The 18,130-nt window shown below is 40.8% G+C and overlaps 1 protein-coding gene across 2 annotated transcripts in view; it reads left to right on the plus strand.

Moving 5' to 3' along the window:
* DPYSL3 (dihydropyrimidinase like 3) overlaps positions 1-18,130 on the plus strand; it is a 116,085-nt gene that overhangs the window by 63,929 nt on the left and 34,026 nt on the right. For both annotated transcript variants that reach the window (XM_050794004.1, XM_050794005.1), the window contains exon 2: positions 17,322-17,410. In XM_050794004.1, the coding sequence (XP_050649961.1) occupies positions 17,322-17,410 (89 nt within the window). The remainder of the gene's footprint in view (positions 1-17,321; positions 17,411-18,130) is intronic.

Raw genomic sequence — 18,130 nt, forward strand, 5'->3', positions numbered from 1 at the left:
GCCTGAAGTCACTCAGCTCATGAGTATCAGACTACAGATTGAAATCCCAGTGTCTTTACTCTTAGCCTTATATTCTTGTCACCACTCATTCCTTCATTAGTTATGCCATTTTACATGGAAAACTCTACTTTCTCTCATTTCCTCCAGCTCTTGAATGAGCACATTTGTTTTCTCACCATCACCTTTGCCTTCCTCCCTGTCTTGCTGAGGCTGTTGACATTTGTAGAGGTACACTGTGTCTTGGGACCTGAAGCTACACAGCTGGAGAGGAAACATGGCCAGTTCTTCCCCACTCCTTACTGGCTCAACCTATAAGCTTGGAAGCTGGTTTTAATTTTACATTTTCTGTGTGTATGTGTGTTTGTTTTTAAAACTTTTTTCCACTTAATTCTTTCAAGGAGACCTTTATTTGAAATCATGCACTTTTTCCCTCAAAGTGAATTGGTGCCTCAAATCTTGATGAGATTACTTTGTTTGGGGATATTGATAAATTCATAGTGGGGTTCTTGGTTTATCCAATTAAATTGGTTTAAATTATGGCCTTATAGAGAGAAAGGGCCTTCGACAACTTAGAAGGTTTTAAGGCAGTTGAATATAATCTTCTGCTTCTAGGGACTTCATCCTGGGTTTATTCCACCAAGAAGGTATGTTTTGTTTCCTTTTCATTTCACTTACTTCATTGCACGCTCTATCTCAGAACGCTTTTTTGCTATGAGAAATCATGGGAAAAACTTAGCTTTGCTTGGCTAGGGGCAGGAAGAGAAAAGGAACCTGTTATTCCAAGCTCTTCATTTGAATGATTGAGAAAATGTGGATCAAAAAGGGAAAATAGTTTGCCAAGGTCATATAGTAAAATAGGTTTAAAAAATTATGAGGCATAGGACTCATTTTTCCTTGCTCTAGCTTAGTGCTTTTCTCTTAACTTTTGTTGAGGAAGGCAGAGAGTGAGGGGGAGAGTGAATTATGAATTGAAGTCTTAACCCTCAGTACCTTAGAACGTGACTGTATTGGAGGCAGGGTCTTCGGAGAGGTAATTAAGTTAAACGAGGTCATTAGGATGGGCCCTAATCCACTCTGACTGGGGAGTTTTATAAGAAGAACAGATTAGGACACAGACACAGACACACACAGAGGGAAGACTATGTGAGGACACAAGGATTAGAGGAGTTTGATCTGCATACTAAGGAGAGAGGACTCAGAAGAAACCAGGCCTGCTGACACCCTGGTCTCAGACTTCTAGCATTCATAACTTTGGGAAAATAGTTTCTGTTGTTAAAACCCTCAGCCTGTAGTACTTTGTTATGGCAGCCCTAGCAGAGTCATAAAGGGAGAAAGTGAAGAATGAAGAATGAAATTAAAACTTGAGAAATTCTCAGAGAGCAGAAAAGGGAGCCTCAAATAAAATTTATAAGAAATTATGGCAGGCCAGAGCCCATGCTAACTGATTTTCAATCATAATTGTGTATATGGCATTTCATTCAATTATATTACCATGCCCATGTCATAGTTATTATTAACCCACTTTACAAATGAGGAAATTGGAGCTCAGAAAGTTAATTTGTCTCAAGTTCCATCATTATTAACTAACTGGCAGAACTAAGTCCAAATTCACCTTCTTGTCAGCCTTGAAAACCCTCACTTACTGTACTGTTCTATCTCCTGTTAAGAAGGTTAATGTAAGCTGCTTAGGAAACGTTACTTATCAAGTTATTTAATGTTAGGAGAAATAAAAAAAAAAATGTACTCCAAAGTCTGTGACCTGGAATCCACTTAATTGATTAGACAGGAAATATTTGGCCCTTGATTTTAGGATAAAAAGAGAGATTGGGGAATTTAAAAAGATAGTGTAATTAGATTTCAGTACAGTCTTCCCCGTGGCTTACACTTTGACATGTCTAAATGAACAGCTACATATAATGAAGAATTAAAGTTCATAGTGATATGCCGTGGGCCGTGAAGAAATCTGATCCATCAGACAGAATCAACAACTGTCACTATGTTGCATTTGCTAAAGAGGGAAACCAGATCCATAAATCTATAACAGGAGCAGACTTGGAAGCTGTCTATGTTGGAGTTTTACAAAGACATATTTTCAGTGATTAGATAGATAAATAGGCAATCAATCGAAAAAAATAATCAAAATAACCTGAGCTGCTGGTTAACCCAGATGTTATGGTATGGGAACTATGAAGTGCTTTAAATATTGAATGTAGATGGCTCTGTGAAGCTGCCTCCTCCCTGTTTTAAAGTTGTGAAGTCTATCAATCCTGAAATATATAGGTTAAATTTACTTGGATATTTAGAAAGAAGACACAGTCAAGGTAAGAGGTGGACAGGCATTGTTTTCAACAGATGCTGGGATCAAGTCCCAGCTAACTGTATATTAGCTGTGCATATTTGTTGGTTCTACCTGTAGAGTAGAATATTAAGCCAACCACTTCTCACCATTTTTCATCACTGTCATCGCCCTCATTCAAGCCTCTGTCATCTTACTCCAAGAACTCTCAGACTTTTCTCTGTGGTTCCACTTTGCCTACCCCGAAATTCATTCTCTATTCGTGATAACCAGGTGGTCCTTTAAAAAGGTAAATCAAACCAAGTCACTCCCCTGCTCAAATATCTCCCATTACACTTCAACTAAAACCCAGACCATGGCTCTTGAGGTCCCATGTGGGGTGGCAATGCCTACTTCTCTGGTCCCCAGTCCTGCCACTGACTGTCAGTGACTCAGCATCAGCCATCCTCCCATTATGACACATTCATGTCCAGCTCAAAACTTCTGTACTTGCTGGTTTTTTTTTTTTTTTTCCTCCCTGGGACTCAGATTATTCACATCTATTCAGGAGACAGCTCCTTAGACATGCCTTCTTTGAAAATGTAATCAAATATCCCGGACTGTCTTCCCAGCCTCCACCATCCCCTTATCCTTTTTCTAAATTTCACTTATCACTGTTGAAATTATTCTACTTATTTAGTAACTTACTTATTCTTTGCACTTTCAGCCCCTGCAGTGCCTTATTTTATTTTGTTCACTATTGTATCACTAGTACTGTGAACAGGAGGCGTTTACAAATATTAGATGAAGGAATGAATGGATTAATTTAGACAAATGTTTCTCTCCCTGGGTTAAGTGGTTTGGAGAGAACAGGTGTCAAGGAAACAGGGTTATCAAAAGGCTGTTAGTCTATCTGCTCCATGATCCTAGGGACTCTGTGTCATACGCCACTGTATCACCAAAACCTAGCTCAGTCTACCCCTGAATGAATGGAATGATAAATGAAAGGTGAAGACTTGGGGCAACAGGGGAAGAGTGATAACACATAGGTGAAAACTGGCTGCGTCTGAGATGACTGGCAAAGATGATAACTTGTTTGCTATTTTTTGGACAAAATTTAATACATGTTACAACATACATCTTGCTTTGATAGACATAAAACATGTAACTGTATACTTCAGTCTGAAACATTTCTGAGCAGAGACACATCGTAAAAGAGTAGACTATTCCAAAAGAAGATTATTCGCCTGTTGTTAGATTCATAGAATGTTAAAGAGTGATCACTGGGAAGAGAAGTGGGCAACTTTATGCCTTTGCAGGTAAGGGATGAAGTCTTGGAGGTTTTAAGCACAGAGAATGTATTCCCATAATGTTAACATGGTCTTTGCCAATAGTAAGCAGTCTCGAATACATTCCAGGAGGTGCCTATCATGAGTAAAGCCTTAGATCTTTATTGAAGGCGAAGAAACCTTTTGTTCTAGGATTAACTACCCACTCCTCTCTGATTTTTGAGTTCTGATAATTTTTAAGTGGTGTCTCATTTGTATTTAGTTCAAGTGTTTGTTTCATTCAAGGTCTGCCTGACCTCTTGAAGGCCTTGTTCTCAGAGCATCTGCAGTTTTATCTATCAGAACAACTTGAAGAAGTTCAGGGCCAAAGAGTAAAAAATAGCCTCTACTTTAATAACCACCTCTCTATCCAATGAAAGCAGAACTGCGGTGTATAGGTTTTTAGACAGACAGATGGAAGCCTGTAACCAAGAAAATCAGTCATGACCATTGTCTGCTTTGTCAAGAAGGAACCAGAAAAAAAGGGCGAACTCGTCCCTTTCTTTCCTTACCTATATTCTTGTATAGGAAGTGTCTTTGGGTTGTTGTAGACAGGTAGTTAAGATATATGGTATGAATCAAACCAAACTAAAAAGAAATGAAAAGTCAAGTTACTTTTCAGGGATAAAGGAGAGGGGAGGTAGGCACCAGGTGGAAGGCTTTGACCTGAGAAGATTTAGGGAGATTCTAGCTTCTAAAGGAACTCACATTTATTGAGTACCTACTACGCACCAAAATCTGGGCTTAATGCTTACAGCATTCCTTTGAAAAAGATATTATTTTTCTCGTTTTACAGTCAGGACTCCAAAGCCCTTCCCTTTCCCACCATTCCTTCAGGCTAACTGGCACTGATTGATCACTTGGGTTCTTGGGCTGCTTTAACGATGAGGACTCTCTTTGCACTCCTGTGTGACAGACCTAATCTTTGAGGTCTGGACTGCAAGGCAGAGCAAACTGGAAGACATCTGTGGTCTTTGAGACAATTTCTTCCTTCCACACTCTCCACGGGGCCCTTTTCATGGCCGCCTGGTGTGACGAGCACCGCAGCAAAGTGTTCTGTTAGACTTGCCCACCACGGACAGTTTTAGGAAGTTGCATAAGCCAGTGGTTGTGTGCTTATGACCACAATTCCCAAGAAGCTCCCACCAGCTTTAAAAGTACAATGTCAGACTTGAAGAAGAATCCCTGTGGCCTCCACAAATAGATGGGGAGCTGTTGCCTGTCATTTGAAGGTGCTTCTCACACATTCCAAGGCCTGAGCCCACATTCCTCCTCTGGGAATTGCATTTTGGCAGGCTTTCAGATTTAGTGAAAAGGTTTCTTGTTTCTGAGAAGCAATAGGGTGGGAATTCACTGGACGTCTCTGTCATTGTAAAGGCCCTGTCAAAGCCAGCTGTCAGTCAGAAAAGATGAAAGGAGAGAGCTGCTTCTTAAAGAGGGAGCTGGGTACCATTAACAGCACAGCCGCTTGGAAAGGCGAAGGGGATCACAGAACTTTGACCAGAGTCCGTGGCTCCCGACTCCCATTCTAGGGATCTTTCCACCCTTCTTTTCTGCCTTTCAGTTGGCACAGCCGTTTTCAGTGTGGCATTAACTCAAGCCCGTCCACTAACACGTGACCATTCTCTTAAATCCCAGGCCACCATTTCAGTGACCTGCTACATGGCTCTATGGTTGACCAGTACCTCAAAATTATTCTTAGTCTTACACTTCTATTTTGTTAGTCCTTTTTCTGTTTCCTGTGTCTATTAATGGGCCCTCCCTATCCATGCTGCTTTGAAATTCAGTCTGGTTTGGCACGTCTGCATCTGCGTCACTTTCCCTTCCTCTTCAGTTACTTAGTTGATTGACACTTTCTTCTGCAATGTGCCATTGCATTTTCTAATCCATATTCTTCCTGTCACACTGGACCACAGCAAATTACCACATTCTTTTACCTTTTTATAATTTTCTTTATTAAGTTCCTTTTAAAAGTTTCAAAGTACATTACACATACGCAACTAGAGAAATAATGTAAATAAATAGAGGTGAGAGAAGAAAAAGTTTAAAAGGACCCCTACAACCTCTCTCTGCATCCTTTCTTTCTACAATATCCAATGTTAATAATATGATGTGCATCCTTCCAGAACTTTCTTCCAGATCAGCTCACACAAAAATACAATAAACATATTTACATACAGCATTTTTTGTTTGCTTTGACAAGAACTGGATCATATTTTGCATATTGCTCTACAACTTACTTATTTTAGATATTTCTTCAGTTCATGATGTAGATTTAGAGAAGGCCATAATAATCGTAATCCATATTTGTGGTGATATCATAGTTTATTAAATCATATCCCATTGTTGGCTATTCAGGGCCTGGGCTGGGTATTTCCTGCTTGCATCCCCAGATGCCCTCTCCACTTTTGTCTGCCCTGCTCCATACTCCATGTGTGGGGTGCATTAGGTGGTTTCTTTGCCCTTGGGCTTCTGGTTGCCTTTAGCTCTTAGGGCACCAAAAACAGATTAGAGGAAGAGTGAACACTGAAGTCAGGGTATTTTCCCCTGATTCCTTCCTGTCACTAGGTCATTGTGGGGCAGCTGCATGTCTCTGCTGAAGGTTACAGCTCCTGCCAGGCAGCCCCCTCCATACAGCTACAGTCTCCACCTCCAGTAACTACTCCCTCCCCTTTCCCTCTTCTGGCCCTGGAAATGGCTTGCTGCTGCTGGTAGGCCCTGGATGCTGCATATCCATTTATTTGCCCTAAACACTGCCCACACTTTGTTAAGTAATTTCTTTGTTAAAGGCTTCTTAATAACTTCTTAATAATTTTATCTGTTTCCTGCTGGCACCCTGAGAGCTAAAGATCTTTTCTTTTTTTTCCCCCCCGCCACTTGCTGTTTCTAAGTTTTTCCTTCCTTTATCTCCAGCATGGGCCTCTGTCAGCTTGATTTTTTGACCCTAAGATTGACTATTTTACTTATTTTTTTGAAGATCCTTCTAGGGCTCCTACATAGTAAAGGCGAAACTTCCTAGTTGGCAGCCTTTGGCATCCCTTATTCCAGTATGTTAAGCATTGGAGGAAGGAGGGTGCCTAACTTCACAATTTCTTATGGAAATGCATTTCTTGCATCAGTACCATTTGTTCTCCCAGTGATTGTGTGATGTTGGACCATGAGCTAATGTCCGTAAGCTTCCACGTCTTCATCAGTGCAATGGGGATGATAGCCGCATATAATTCATAGCACTCGAAGATTAATTAATTGAACAAGACGTACTTAAAGCTTCTACCTGTTTTCAGCAAATAAGAAGTTTTCAGTAAATAAGAGTTACGGATTATTGTAACACACTGTGATCATAATTGCCATTGGCCATACCCATGTGTACAAATCAGCTATTTACCCTAGATTCACTCAGGCAAGTCCTCTGTGTATCCTTTAATCTCTGCCAGACAAAAGATTTTTCTGCCTGCCTCTCCCCCACCGTCTCTTCCTTCCCTGCACCTTTCTTAATTAATAGACTTTGTGTTTTAGAGAAATTTTAGGTTTACAGAAAAATTGTGTACAAAGTACAAAGAACTTCCATAGACTCTTTCTCACTCCCTCCTCACCCCCAAGCTTCCTCTCTTATTAACACCTTACATTGGTGTGGTATGCTTGTTACAATAGATGAACCAGTATTGATACATTGAAGAAAGTCCAGTTTACATGAGAACTCGCTCATTGTTGAGTAGTTCTATGGGTCTTAACAAATGCAAAATGTCACGTGTCCATCATTACAGTATCATCTAGGACAGTTTCACTGCCCTGAGCCACTTCAGTGCTCCACTTACTCACCAGTTCATCCCTTCCCTATTGCCCTACCCCGCACCCCAACTGGTAACCACTGATCATTTTACTGTCTTTCTATAGTTTTACCCTTTGTCTTTCTAGGTCACATTACTGTTTGCGATCCTGGCTTACTTTTCTTACTGTTTTATCTTTACTTCTCTCTTCACCTTCTCTATTCAACTTCATGGCTAGTAGTTACACAAGCAAATGTTTCAGGAATGAATTATTAAACTCGTTTACCCTTAGAATAAAGACTTAGGTTGAATTTTAGGCACTTCTTCCTGATGGAATAGGCATTTGACTTTTGCACAGGCCCAGGGGCTCATGGGACAAGAGATCCTGTTTGATTGAAGCTGGATGTCACTTCTATAGTCTGCATATATAAGAGAGCTTCCACCCATGGCACATGTATTTAAGGCCTAAAAAGGAACAATGCAAAGCAAAACAAACAAGTAATAAAACACAAAACTATCATATAAATCCAGACCAAAGAGGGGCATGAATTAGCTCTTTAAAGCACTGACTTGGCTTTAATCCATACTGGACTTTATACTCTGGTCCTGAGCAACAGATTTCTCAAGCAGTTTATATAAAATGGTAATAGCTGCCTTATATTTGTACTGCAATTTGAATTTGATTTTAACAGTACATCGATATTGTAGCACAGTAGTAGGAACAGTAGTAATATGTGTAATGCCTACCACTTAGGAGTCTTTTTTTTTTTTTTTTTTTTTTTTTTTTGAGAAGGAGTTTTGCTCTGTCACCAGGCTGGAGTGCAGTGGTGCAATCTCAGCTCACTGCAACCTCTGACTCCCTGGTTCAAGCGATTCTCCTGCCTCAGACTCCTGAGTAGCTGGGATTATAGGGACACCACCACACCCAGTTAATTTTTGTATTTTTAGAGGAGACGGAGTTTCACCATGTTGACCAGGATGCTATCAATCTCCTGACCTCGTGATCTGCCTGCCTCGGCCACCCAAAGTGCTGGGATTACAGGCATGAGTAATCCCAGTGACCTGCGCCCAGCCAGAAGTCTTTTTTGAGTACCTAACCCTGCATCATGTCTTTAACTCTCACAGTAGCCCTGTGAGGTAGGCATTATTATCTATACTTTACAGATATATAAATGGGCCTTTTTAGAAAGATTTACCTTCACTCAGCTGAAGAAGCTGAGGCACAAAGAAGGATCAAGTTAGTTGCCTAAAATCATAGAATAACTTAATGGCAGAGATGCTAATGCAGCCCTGGCTTCTGGACTCCCTCAGTTGCTACCTGCAGTTCTGGGTAGCTTCAAAAACTGCTATTAGTGCTGGTTTTCTTCCCAGGCAGGAACCTTTCTATTTTTTCCAACCAAAAGCCCATTTAAAGATTTGCCACATGTCTTCACTTACCCAGATCTGGTATCTTATTTTCTGATAAGGCGTCTTTTTTCCTACACCTGACCTTACTCCACCCTGCCTCTTTCCCCATCCCCCCAAGCTTTGGACCCAGAGCATGGTACCCAGTAATCTCATCCTTCTGCTGTACTGCCTGATGTGGATGGTCCCCGTCACTCTACTTTGGGTCTTGTTCTTGCTTCTGAGAGGCCCATGTGGACACATGTGGGCCTATACTTCAATAGCAGAGATGGTTCCAGCTGTTTCATGAGATCGTTTTAGGGGGTTCTGGAAGAAGGCATTAAATAACATGGAATCATGTAATGACACATTTTGTCCCCTTTCTAGTTCTTTTTCAAATCTTCTGAGTAGATCAAGGAAAAAGTCTCTGTTTACTACTAGTTTTTTATTAACATCTCCCTGATCAGTGATAATCTTCCTGTTTAACAAAATAACGAGATCATCCTTCAGAACCCTCTCGAAGGCAGCAGAATGTAGACAAAATTTAGTGATGTTTTTATTGTATTCATTCCTAGGTTCACTGTTTATTTTTGGCAAGTAATACTAGCCTAGAATTTATGAGACTAAGATAGTGTTTTCTTTTAAAATACATTTATATAAGGATAATATTAAGCAAATAACAGCACAGTTTATAGGGGGCTGTGTCAGATATCATGCAGGTAGTGCACAGATGACTGAGGTCTGAGCTACACAGACCCAGCTGACCTTTCTCATTGAGAATGGAAATGCTCTAGGGCTCCTCTTGTCCGATGCTGTCCCTCCCCTCCCCATTCTCTTGCTCCTGGCTTGTTATCTATTTATACTTATCTGTGTCTGGAACGCTGTTGAAGATTAAGAGACCATATTATCAGGGGGCTAGGATTAGGGTGCCCCCCACAGTCCATTCCCCCATCTGCTCTGACCCAGGGCAGGCCACATCACTTGTCAGGCCCTTTGATAATGACATCTTTAAAATGGTTAACGTGAAGTTCTGGGGAGGGAAGAATGCGCATAGCTGGCTTTGATTCTCCAGTTCAGACAACAGAGCAGCCACTCTGCCCTGGTTAATGCTGCCCTGGGCTACTGCTGACTTCACATTGCTGTTTTTCCTACCTTGTATCTGTCCCTCTAGGGCTAAACCAAAGAGAATAAAGAAAGTGAAGACAGTGCTTTCCATGTGTTATGTATTCTGCTTAGCGGGTTGCATTTTGAAGGGAGTGCCCCAAGTTGACCTACTGGAAGTACACCTCAGTGGTCACTAAGTACGTTTAGACGCTAAGGAAAAGAAGGAGTGTTTGAGACTCTCATCTGTAGCAGTTCAGAGGTTTGGAATAGCCAGCCCTGGTAAACTATGCCCAGTTTCAATAGACTCAGCCAAGAAACTGCATTGCTCCTCAAGATGTCTATCTTCTCCCAGGCCTTTCTCTTTGTCTCAATGGCATGCTTGTCATCAAGGGTCCTAGAAACACACCCATATACTGGAGGGAGCGTGGGTGGGAGGCAGCTCTAAGACCTTACTGCCCACTCTACAGTCCTGCTGGAAGAGAGTAGATTGTTATCTCCTCACAAGGGCTTATTTCCAGAGGAAAAATGACCTGGAGGGGCCATGGGAACTTGCCCTGTGGGGTTGGGTTTAAAAGGGGAAGTCTTGGCTGACCTTGGCTGCTGGTGGCAGGAGCTGAGAACAGTTGCTGAGGCTTGGCTGGGGACTGGCGTCTCTGGAATTCCCTTTATGGCAAGGTCTGTTATATTTTGATTAACAAAGTGTTAGTTCAGTCCTTCTTGAGTATTTGTGAGAGAGGAGTTTTACAATGGCTGGTTATAATTGTAAGAAATGATGATGATAGCTCACATGTATTGAGCATTTATAGTGTGCCAAGCAGAGTTCAACCCTTTATATATAGTATACTCCATAATCCCTGTCTGCACCCTCAGAAAAAGGTATCATTGTCCCCATTGTTCACTGATGAGGTAACTGAAGCCCACCCAGAGAGGTGAAGTCATTTATCCAAACACGGGCAGTGTTGGTGCTAGAAGTCAAGCTCATGTCTGCATGTCTCACCCAAGGCAACCTATTTAATAGCAGAGCCAGGATAAGAACTCGAGTCTCCTGAGAGCCTATTTAGTACCTTTTCCTAAATATCACCTTAAGTCAACTGGACTATCTTAGAATGTCTGGTTTTTTCTCTCTTCTTGAAGTGATGCTGCTTTGGGGAAGAAAAACAAGATTTCATCCATGCAGTCTATCCGTCCTGATGTTTTCTTAAGAGTGAAAGTGTTTTAGGAAATCAAATCTAATTGCCCAAATGGGAATTTATTTTAAATAACCACCTGCACGTTCATCTGGATTTTAAAAGGATCTTGAATCCACACTGAGAAGGCCAGAGTCTGCATTTTGTTAATGCAGGTAACAAAATATTTGATTTTGGGAGTCTCATTCTTCATTTTAAATCCTCTTTATAGGATTATAGTTTTTACTCTGAGCTGCTGGAATGTCTGCAGAGTGTGGAACAGATGTGTCTTAAGCACTGTTCTCAGGCTGATTTTATTGACTGGGAAGAAGTCCATGGAGGGCTTTGGTTTCTCCAGGAGGCGTGTTCTCATCACCTCAGATAGACCAAGGTGGTAATTTATGTTCTCTAAGTTGAAGACTAGGGCAGGAAAACTAAAATGGAGCCCAACATCTCTAGTAGGCTTTTACCTGAAGATTCTGTCTTTTCATTGCCTATTTTACTTTGCATCTGTCATTCTTAATAACATTCCTTATAGCATTTATTACATCTTCCATTTCTCTCTCCCCACCCTTTCCTCTCTTTCTTCTCTTCTTCCCCCTCCTTTCCTTCCTTTCTTTTTTCTTTTTTCTTTCTCCTTTTTTTTTGTTTGAGACTGACTCTCTGTCACCCAGGCTGGAGTGCAATGGTGTGATCTCGGCTCACTGCAATCTCTGCCTCCCAGGTTCAAGTGATTCTCCTGCCTCAGCCTCCCAAGTAGCTGGGATTACAGATGACTGCCATGATGCTTGGCTAATTTTTTTTTTTTTTTTTTTTTTTTTTTTGCATTTTTAGTAGAGACAGGGTTTCACCATGTTGACCAGGCTGCTCTCGAACTCCTGACCTCAGGTGACCCACCCACCTCAGCCTCCCAAAGTGCTGGGATTACAGGCATGAGCCACCGCACCTGGCCCCCATCCTTTCTTTTTTCTTCCCTCCTTTCCTTCCTCCCTTCCTCCTTACCTTTTTCCCTCCCTCTCTTTTGCTTTCTCTCTCTCTTTTTACTTCCTTTATTCATTTCTTTGTTCCTCTCTCTTTCATTCTTCTTCTCCCACACTCAATTTTTTATGGTTAGTTTTCCTAATCAGTATCATACCCTAGTGAAGGAAAAGATGTTACACTTATATCACACTTTAAAGTCCTGTGCCAAGCTGGATTGCAAAGTAGATCCCTTTGTAAACTACGTTAACACATTCAGGCCATAAGGGGCAGGTGTATTGCACTGATTTTATAAGCAGTGGCTTAAAAGTTACTGGATTCCTAAAGCTACCTGCCTCAGAGAACTGGTCAGCAGTTTGGACACTGGAACAAATTCAGTATCAGAGAAGAGAGCTCTGTCAGAAAGAGCTGCTTGCTATAAGGTTGAAAGACACTTGGTACAGTGGCCTAGGAGAAATCAGTGAAGTGCCAGGAGATGGGAGACATGGATTTACTTCAAATTGGAACTAATCTACTCTGTCACTTGGAGAAGGTCACTCACCTCTCTGTGTATATCTCCCCATTTGGAAAATAAAAATAGTCTGTCACCAGCGTACTTCATAAGACTTAAAAACATTCAAAGTATTATAAATAATATTAATGGAATAAATATATTTATTAGCTTTTTACTTGTGTGCTAGATAATACACACAAACACACACACACACACACACACACACACACACACACAGGCAGCCACCCTGTGAGGCGAGCTAAGTATTATTATCCACTCTGGGCTGATGAAAAAAAACGATGCTCTGAGACGTTAAGTCCCAGCTCAAGATCACACACCTAGTTAAGTGGTCTGATTCTCACAGCAGTGGGAAAACTCAGCTGGACCCAAACTTGCCAGCTGGTGTGCCTGGAACCCCGCTGGGCTGCAAGACAGTGACACACTCAGCTCTTGGTAGCTGTGCAGGGCCTAAGACAGGTCAGTGGCTGGTTGCTTCAGGCTCTGAGTAGGTTCATTTTGGGTTCTGGATACCCTTCAGGTTACCATAGCATGCCCTAGAGATACCATCATTCTCTCTCTCTCTCTCTCTCTCTCTCTCTCTCTCTATATATATATATATATATATATTTACATTAGAAAGATTGCTAACTTGTAGACAAGACCATTTGACCTCCTCAGGCATCAGCTCATGGACGCTTGGCAGTATTGGCTGCCAGGAACAGAAGGTGAAGAGGCCCACTGAGCCATATTCATCACTGAGGGCAACTTTTATTTTATTTTATTTTATTTTATTTTATTTTATTTTATTTTAAGTTCTGGGATACATGTACGAGACGCGCAGGTTTGTTACATAGGTAAACATGTGCCATGGTGGTTTGCTGCATCTGTCCATCCATCACCTAGGTATTAAACCCAGCATGCATTAGCTGTTTATCCTGATGATCTCCCTCCTCCTCGCACCACAACCACCATGACAGGCCCCAGTGTGTGTTGTTTTCCTCCCTGTGTCCATGTGTTCTCATTGTTCAGCTCCCACTTATGAGTGAGAACATGTAGGGTTTGATTTGCTATTCCTGTGTTAGTTTGCCAAGGATTATGGCTTCTAGCTCCATCCATGTCCCTGCAAAGCAGAGAACAACTTTTAATCAGAGATGTTGGGTTTGTTCATCTTGTTGGCTTTTGATCCTAGCATGTGTTAATCTATCAGGCTTATCCATGAATTCATAGACAAACACTTTTTTGTGTCCAGTGAGGTTTGATTTTATGTGACCTGGGGGTGGTCAGTGGTTGTGTCATACCCCACACTCACATTCCCCAGTGCCAAGCCCAAGAATTGCCTTTCAGAATCCTCTTTGTTGATGACTGATTTGCCTAGGCTGCCTTTTGTAGTGGATCCCCCTTCCATGCAAAGAGTTAAAATTGGGGAGGGTAGCAGGGCAAGCTGAGGACCCCTAGAGGAGGCATTTATTTGAGCTCTTTAAGTTCAGATTTTGATATTTTTGCTCCGCATGGTGAAAACAAATAATAATAACATTAATATTTGTAGCCCATGAAGCAAAGTCTTCTTAATCTCTTCTCTGAAACCTACACCAGGCCTATCATTCATCTTTGGGCTCTGTTTAGATTGCTGATTATTGAGCCAGAAAGATTTTATTTAATTACTATTTGAAAAGTTTCCAATGATACCATCTCAATGGTGTTAATTCCACTTGGATCAGTGTTTACTATCCCCCTGATGTACATAGGGCTGGAGATAGCATTTGCTGCTTTGCTGACATTTCATGCTTGTTGAAGGGAGTGATGATCACACCAGTGGCTCAGGGCTGGGAGTCCTTAGGCTGGTCATATTTCATAACTAGTCTCAGTTCAGACAGAAACTGGCCCCTTTCCAAAAACCAGTTTAGTTCAGCTCTTTGCTAGGAAGATAAAGAAAATCAGGAAAGCGTTGAATTATGAGAGGGAGGGTACTCTTACAGTTACCAAGATTGTTATTATTATGAAGTTCCTTTTGAAGATGCTCTGTCACCTTCCTGGACACACATAGAACTGTGGGGTGGGGTTGGGGGTAGGGAGGTGGGCAGTGGTTCCTTGTGCTAGTCTGTGACTTGGTACTGGGCTGGCTGATGGCTGCATAAGGAGCTTATAAAATGCAGATTTGGTGATGTAGAGCACAGCCTGGGAATATGTATTTTTCTAATGTACACACTAGTTTGGAAGCACAGACCTAGGACTGCCTCATGTAATTTTGCAGTACTATTAAGATAGTATATCACGAAGCCATCATTTATTTTCTCAAAATTTAATTTTTGGCCACTTCCCACAATATTCTGACCCAGACGCCTTTCCATCATGTGGATATAATACAACCTCCTGTGTCCCACCCTTCACCTATTCATTCAACCAGTATGGAATAGCTGTCTAGGATGAGCTCCAGGAACTAAGGTAAAATACCAAAAGATACATTGTTCCAGGACTAAAGGAGTCTTTGGTTTAGTCAAGAGATACTTGAATAATAAATAAATCAGCTACAGTAGAACATTGTTATTTTTCCAACTAAACTGCAGTGGGAGCAGGTGAAATTTGCTGGAAGGTCAGGTCACACATCATGGAGGAAAAGCCCTTTGGAGCCTTGACAAAGGAGATGACTGCTAGATGCCAGGTGATTATATGAGAAGGCAGAGAGAACATTTTTGTAAATGCCCAGTGGACAGAGAGCCTGATAATGTGACAAGAACGGCATGTTTTGTCATTTTAAAATACAGGCCATACATAATAGAAATGAGGGTGGATATATTGACAGACCAGATCATGAGGAGCTTGTTTATCATGTGTGGTGGACGTTTGTGTTTGACCTCCTAGGCATGTCTTCCTTGCCACACATGTAGTTTGTTTTGAAACACCTCACTGATCTGTATCTTTAAAAAAATAATTTCCCCTCACAATATGACACGATGAAATTTCTTCTTATGCAATACCTTAGAAGAGCAGGAGAAGCTAAGTGGTAGTTTTCTATATCCCAGATGGGGCCTACCTTCAAATCTCATTTTCTGGCCCTTTCATTTCTGAAGCCAAAAGTCAACCTGGTTTTGGGGCTCCATCCTCCATAAAATTTATATCCTCTTTGAAAGCTGGTGTTCTCAATCAGGGGCTGTAGAATCAGCATCAAGGGAATGATGACCATGGTTGGCCCTGCATATGACATCTCCCTGCCCCTGACCACTTGATCAATGACTCTTAATTCCCATAGTCAAATAGCCATGGAGAACATTTACCCTGAGCAATGCATTCTAAGGCTGACTTCTCAACACAGATCTTCACTCCTCTTACAATCCTGACATATGTCTCAGTGTATTTTCATTCTAACTCACTCTTACCAAACCCAGCATGAATAGCCTGCCTACCTCCCCAATCTGATTTAATGCTACTTTCTTCCTTGAACCCTAAACTCCTCCCACATTGAGCTTTTTCAGGTTTTCAGAGCAACAAAACTTAGTCCTACCTCTGGGCTTGTGCACATGCTATTCCTTCTACCTACAGAAGTTCTTCACCCCCATCCCCATCTACATTGCTCTTCCCTGAAAAGACGTTTTCCAGCCTCTTAAGCCCACTCCCCTTTATTTTGTGACGCTTAATATAATTTTAGATTGCTTGATTTTTTTTTTTGAGTTTATTTCTCTATTACCAGACTTTCCCTTTAAGCTCCATAAAAGCAATGACCTGGGAATGGATGGGTGGATGGATGGATGGATGGATGGATGGATGGATGGAGTTGAAATCTCTTTGTGAAGTTGAATTCTTCACAAAGTCCAGCCTCTCATTCTTTATTCATGCTATAGCTACACTCAGCCAGACTCCTGGGAGTTGTCTTCTCCTCCATGAACCCAACAAAGCTGCATCCATCCCTCATACTCCAGTCTAAGCTCCATTCATTTGATGAAACCTGTGATCTGTCGAGTTGACACTGATTTGTCCCTCTCCTGACTTATATGTAAAGTATATGTTTACTTTGTTAATAACTTGCATTGTTTCCAGTTGGGTGACTCAAATTTCATCTAAGTTAAAATTTTTTTTATTTTTATTATACTTTAAGTTCTAGGGTAAGTTATAATTTTTAAAAAGGCTTTATTTGTCTCATAATTGAAACAATAAAGAAATGCACTCAGAAAATGTGAGAAATATTGAGTATAATGAAGTAAATATAAATCCTGCACAATTTCTCCACTGAGAGTTAAATACTATAGATACTTTGCCTTTTTCCCTTCTAGTGGTTTTCTTATACATTTTGCAATATTGTGTATACTTGTGCATACATTTGTAAGTGTGCTGAATTTTAGACCTAACCATGATCTGAGCATGCCCTCGTGTCATTACAAATACTTTTAAAAGCCTCTTTCCTTGTATGCCTAGCCATATGTTCTATTTTTGAGAATCACCATTGAGTGTCAACAGAGTACCAGAGAGTGCACTAGGCACTGAGGCATAGGTTATCCCACTTTAAATATTTAGTGCCTACTGAATCAGAAAATATAATAATATAAAGAATGTCTCACTTACTTGAGTAGATATGTTTCCAGGTGGCTATAATATTAATAGATTGCAGAAGCAAGAGGTGAAACTCTAGAATAATTTGAGTTAAGGACAACCAAGAAAGACTGGCTCCCCAACAAATACACCTACACTAAATGTTGAGTGCATTGAGCACACATATGTCTTTGGTAAATGTGTTTCTACTAGACATCTAGAACAATGAATTGGGAAAACCTTGGCAGACCACTCTTCTCTGAAATCATACCTGTGATAATGACTCATGTTTTCCTTCTTTTCTAGAGTGACCGTCTCCTTATCAAGGGAGGCAGAATCGTCAACGATGATCAGTCCTTTTATGCTGATATTTACATGGAAGATGGCTTAATAAAGTATGTATATGGAATTCTTCTCTTTATTGTTTTGCACTTCCTCTCTTCATTAATGGCTCATAAAGAAGCTTGGATTACATGAATGTAGTGAAAAAAATCTTAATTTAATCAACAGAATGAAACGATACTGAGGGCAACTTTGTGCAGAAAGTATTGATGTGCATTCTATGGGTCATGGAAAAGTGCAAGATGTGGCCATCATCCTTAAGGATACTGGAAGATGTGCACAAATTACAGCACCCTAAAAATATAAGGCTTTGTGCAATAGGTATCAAACGAGTTGAAGTCAGGATAAGTGATTTAGAAGTACAAAGAAGAATAAATTCATTTAGAAGTAACGCTTTGGGGTAGAGAGAGTATTTAATCTGAACCTTGACATAAGGATAGAACTTAGGTGGGCAGAGCACAGACAGGACATATATTTCATGCAAGATTTGCAAATAAATTCATTAGGCATGTATAATTACATTCCAAAATGTATACTATTGGATGCCTGTAAGTGGCACATAAAACTGTGTAAGTTTTATGTGTAGATTCCCTACATAGTAAACTTTAAAAGAAGATTTGATTTACATAGTGTTTCATCACAGAAAACAAAGTACACTACCCTGCTAAGGTGTTGTATAAGACTGGGTGTATCAAACCCATTCTATTAGTCCCCTATGGTCTCTTTTAGTTTTATTTTTATATGACTTAACTTCATTGACTAGTTAAAGATTT

The sequence above is a fragment of the Macaca thibetana genome, chromosome 6 (genome assembly GCF_024542745.1).
Source record: "Macaca thibetana thibetana isolate TM-01 chromosome 6, ASM2454274v1, whole genome shotgun sequence".
Lineage (NCBI taxonomy): Eukaryota > Metazoa > Chordata > Mammalia > Primates > Cercopithecidae > Macaca > Macaca thibetana.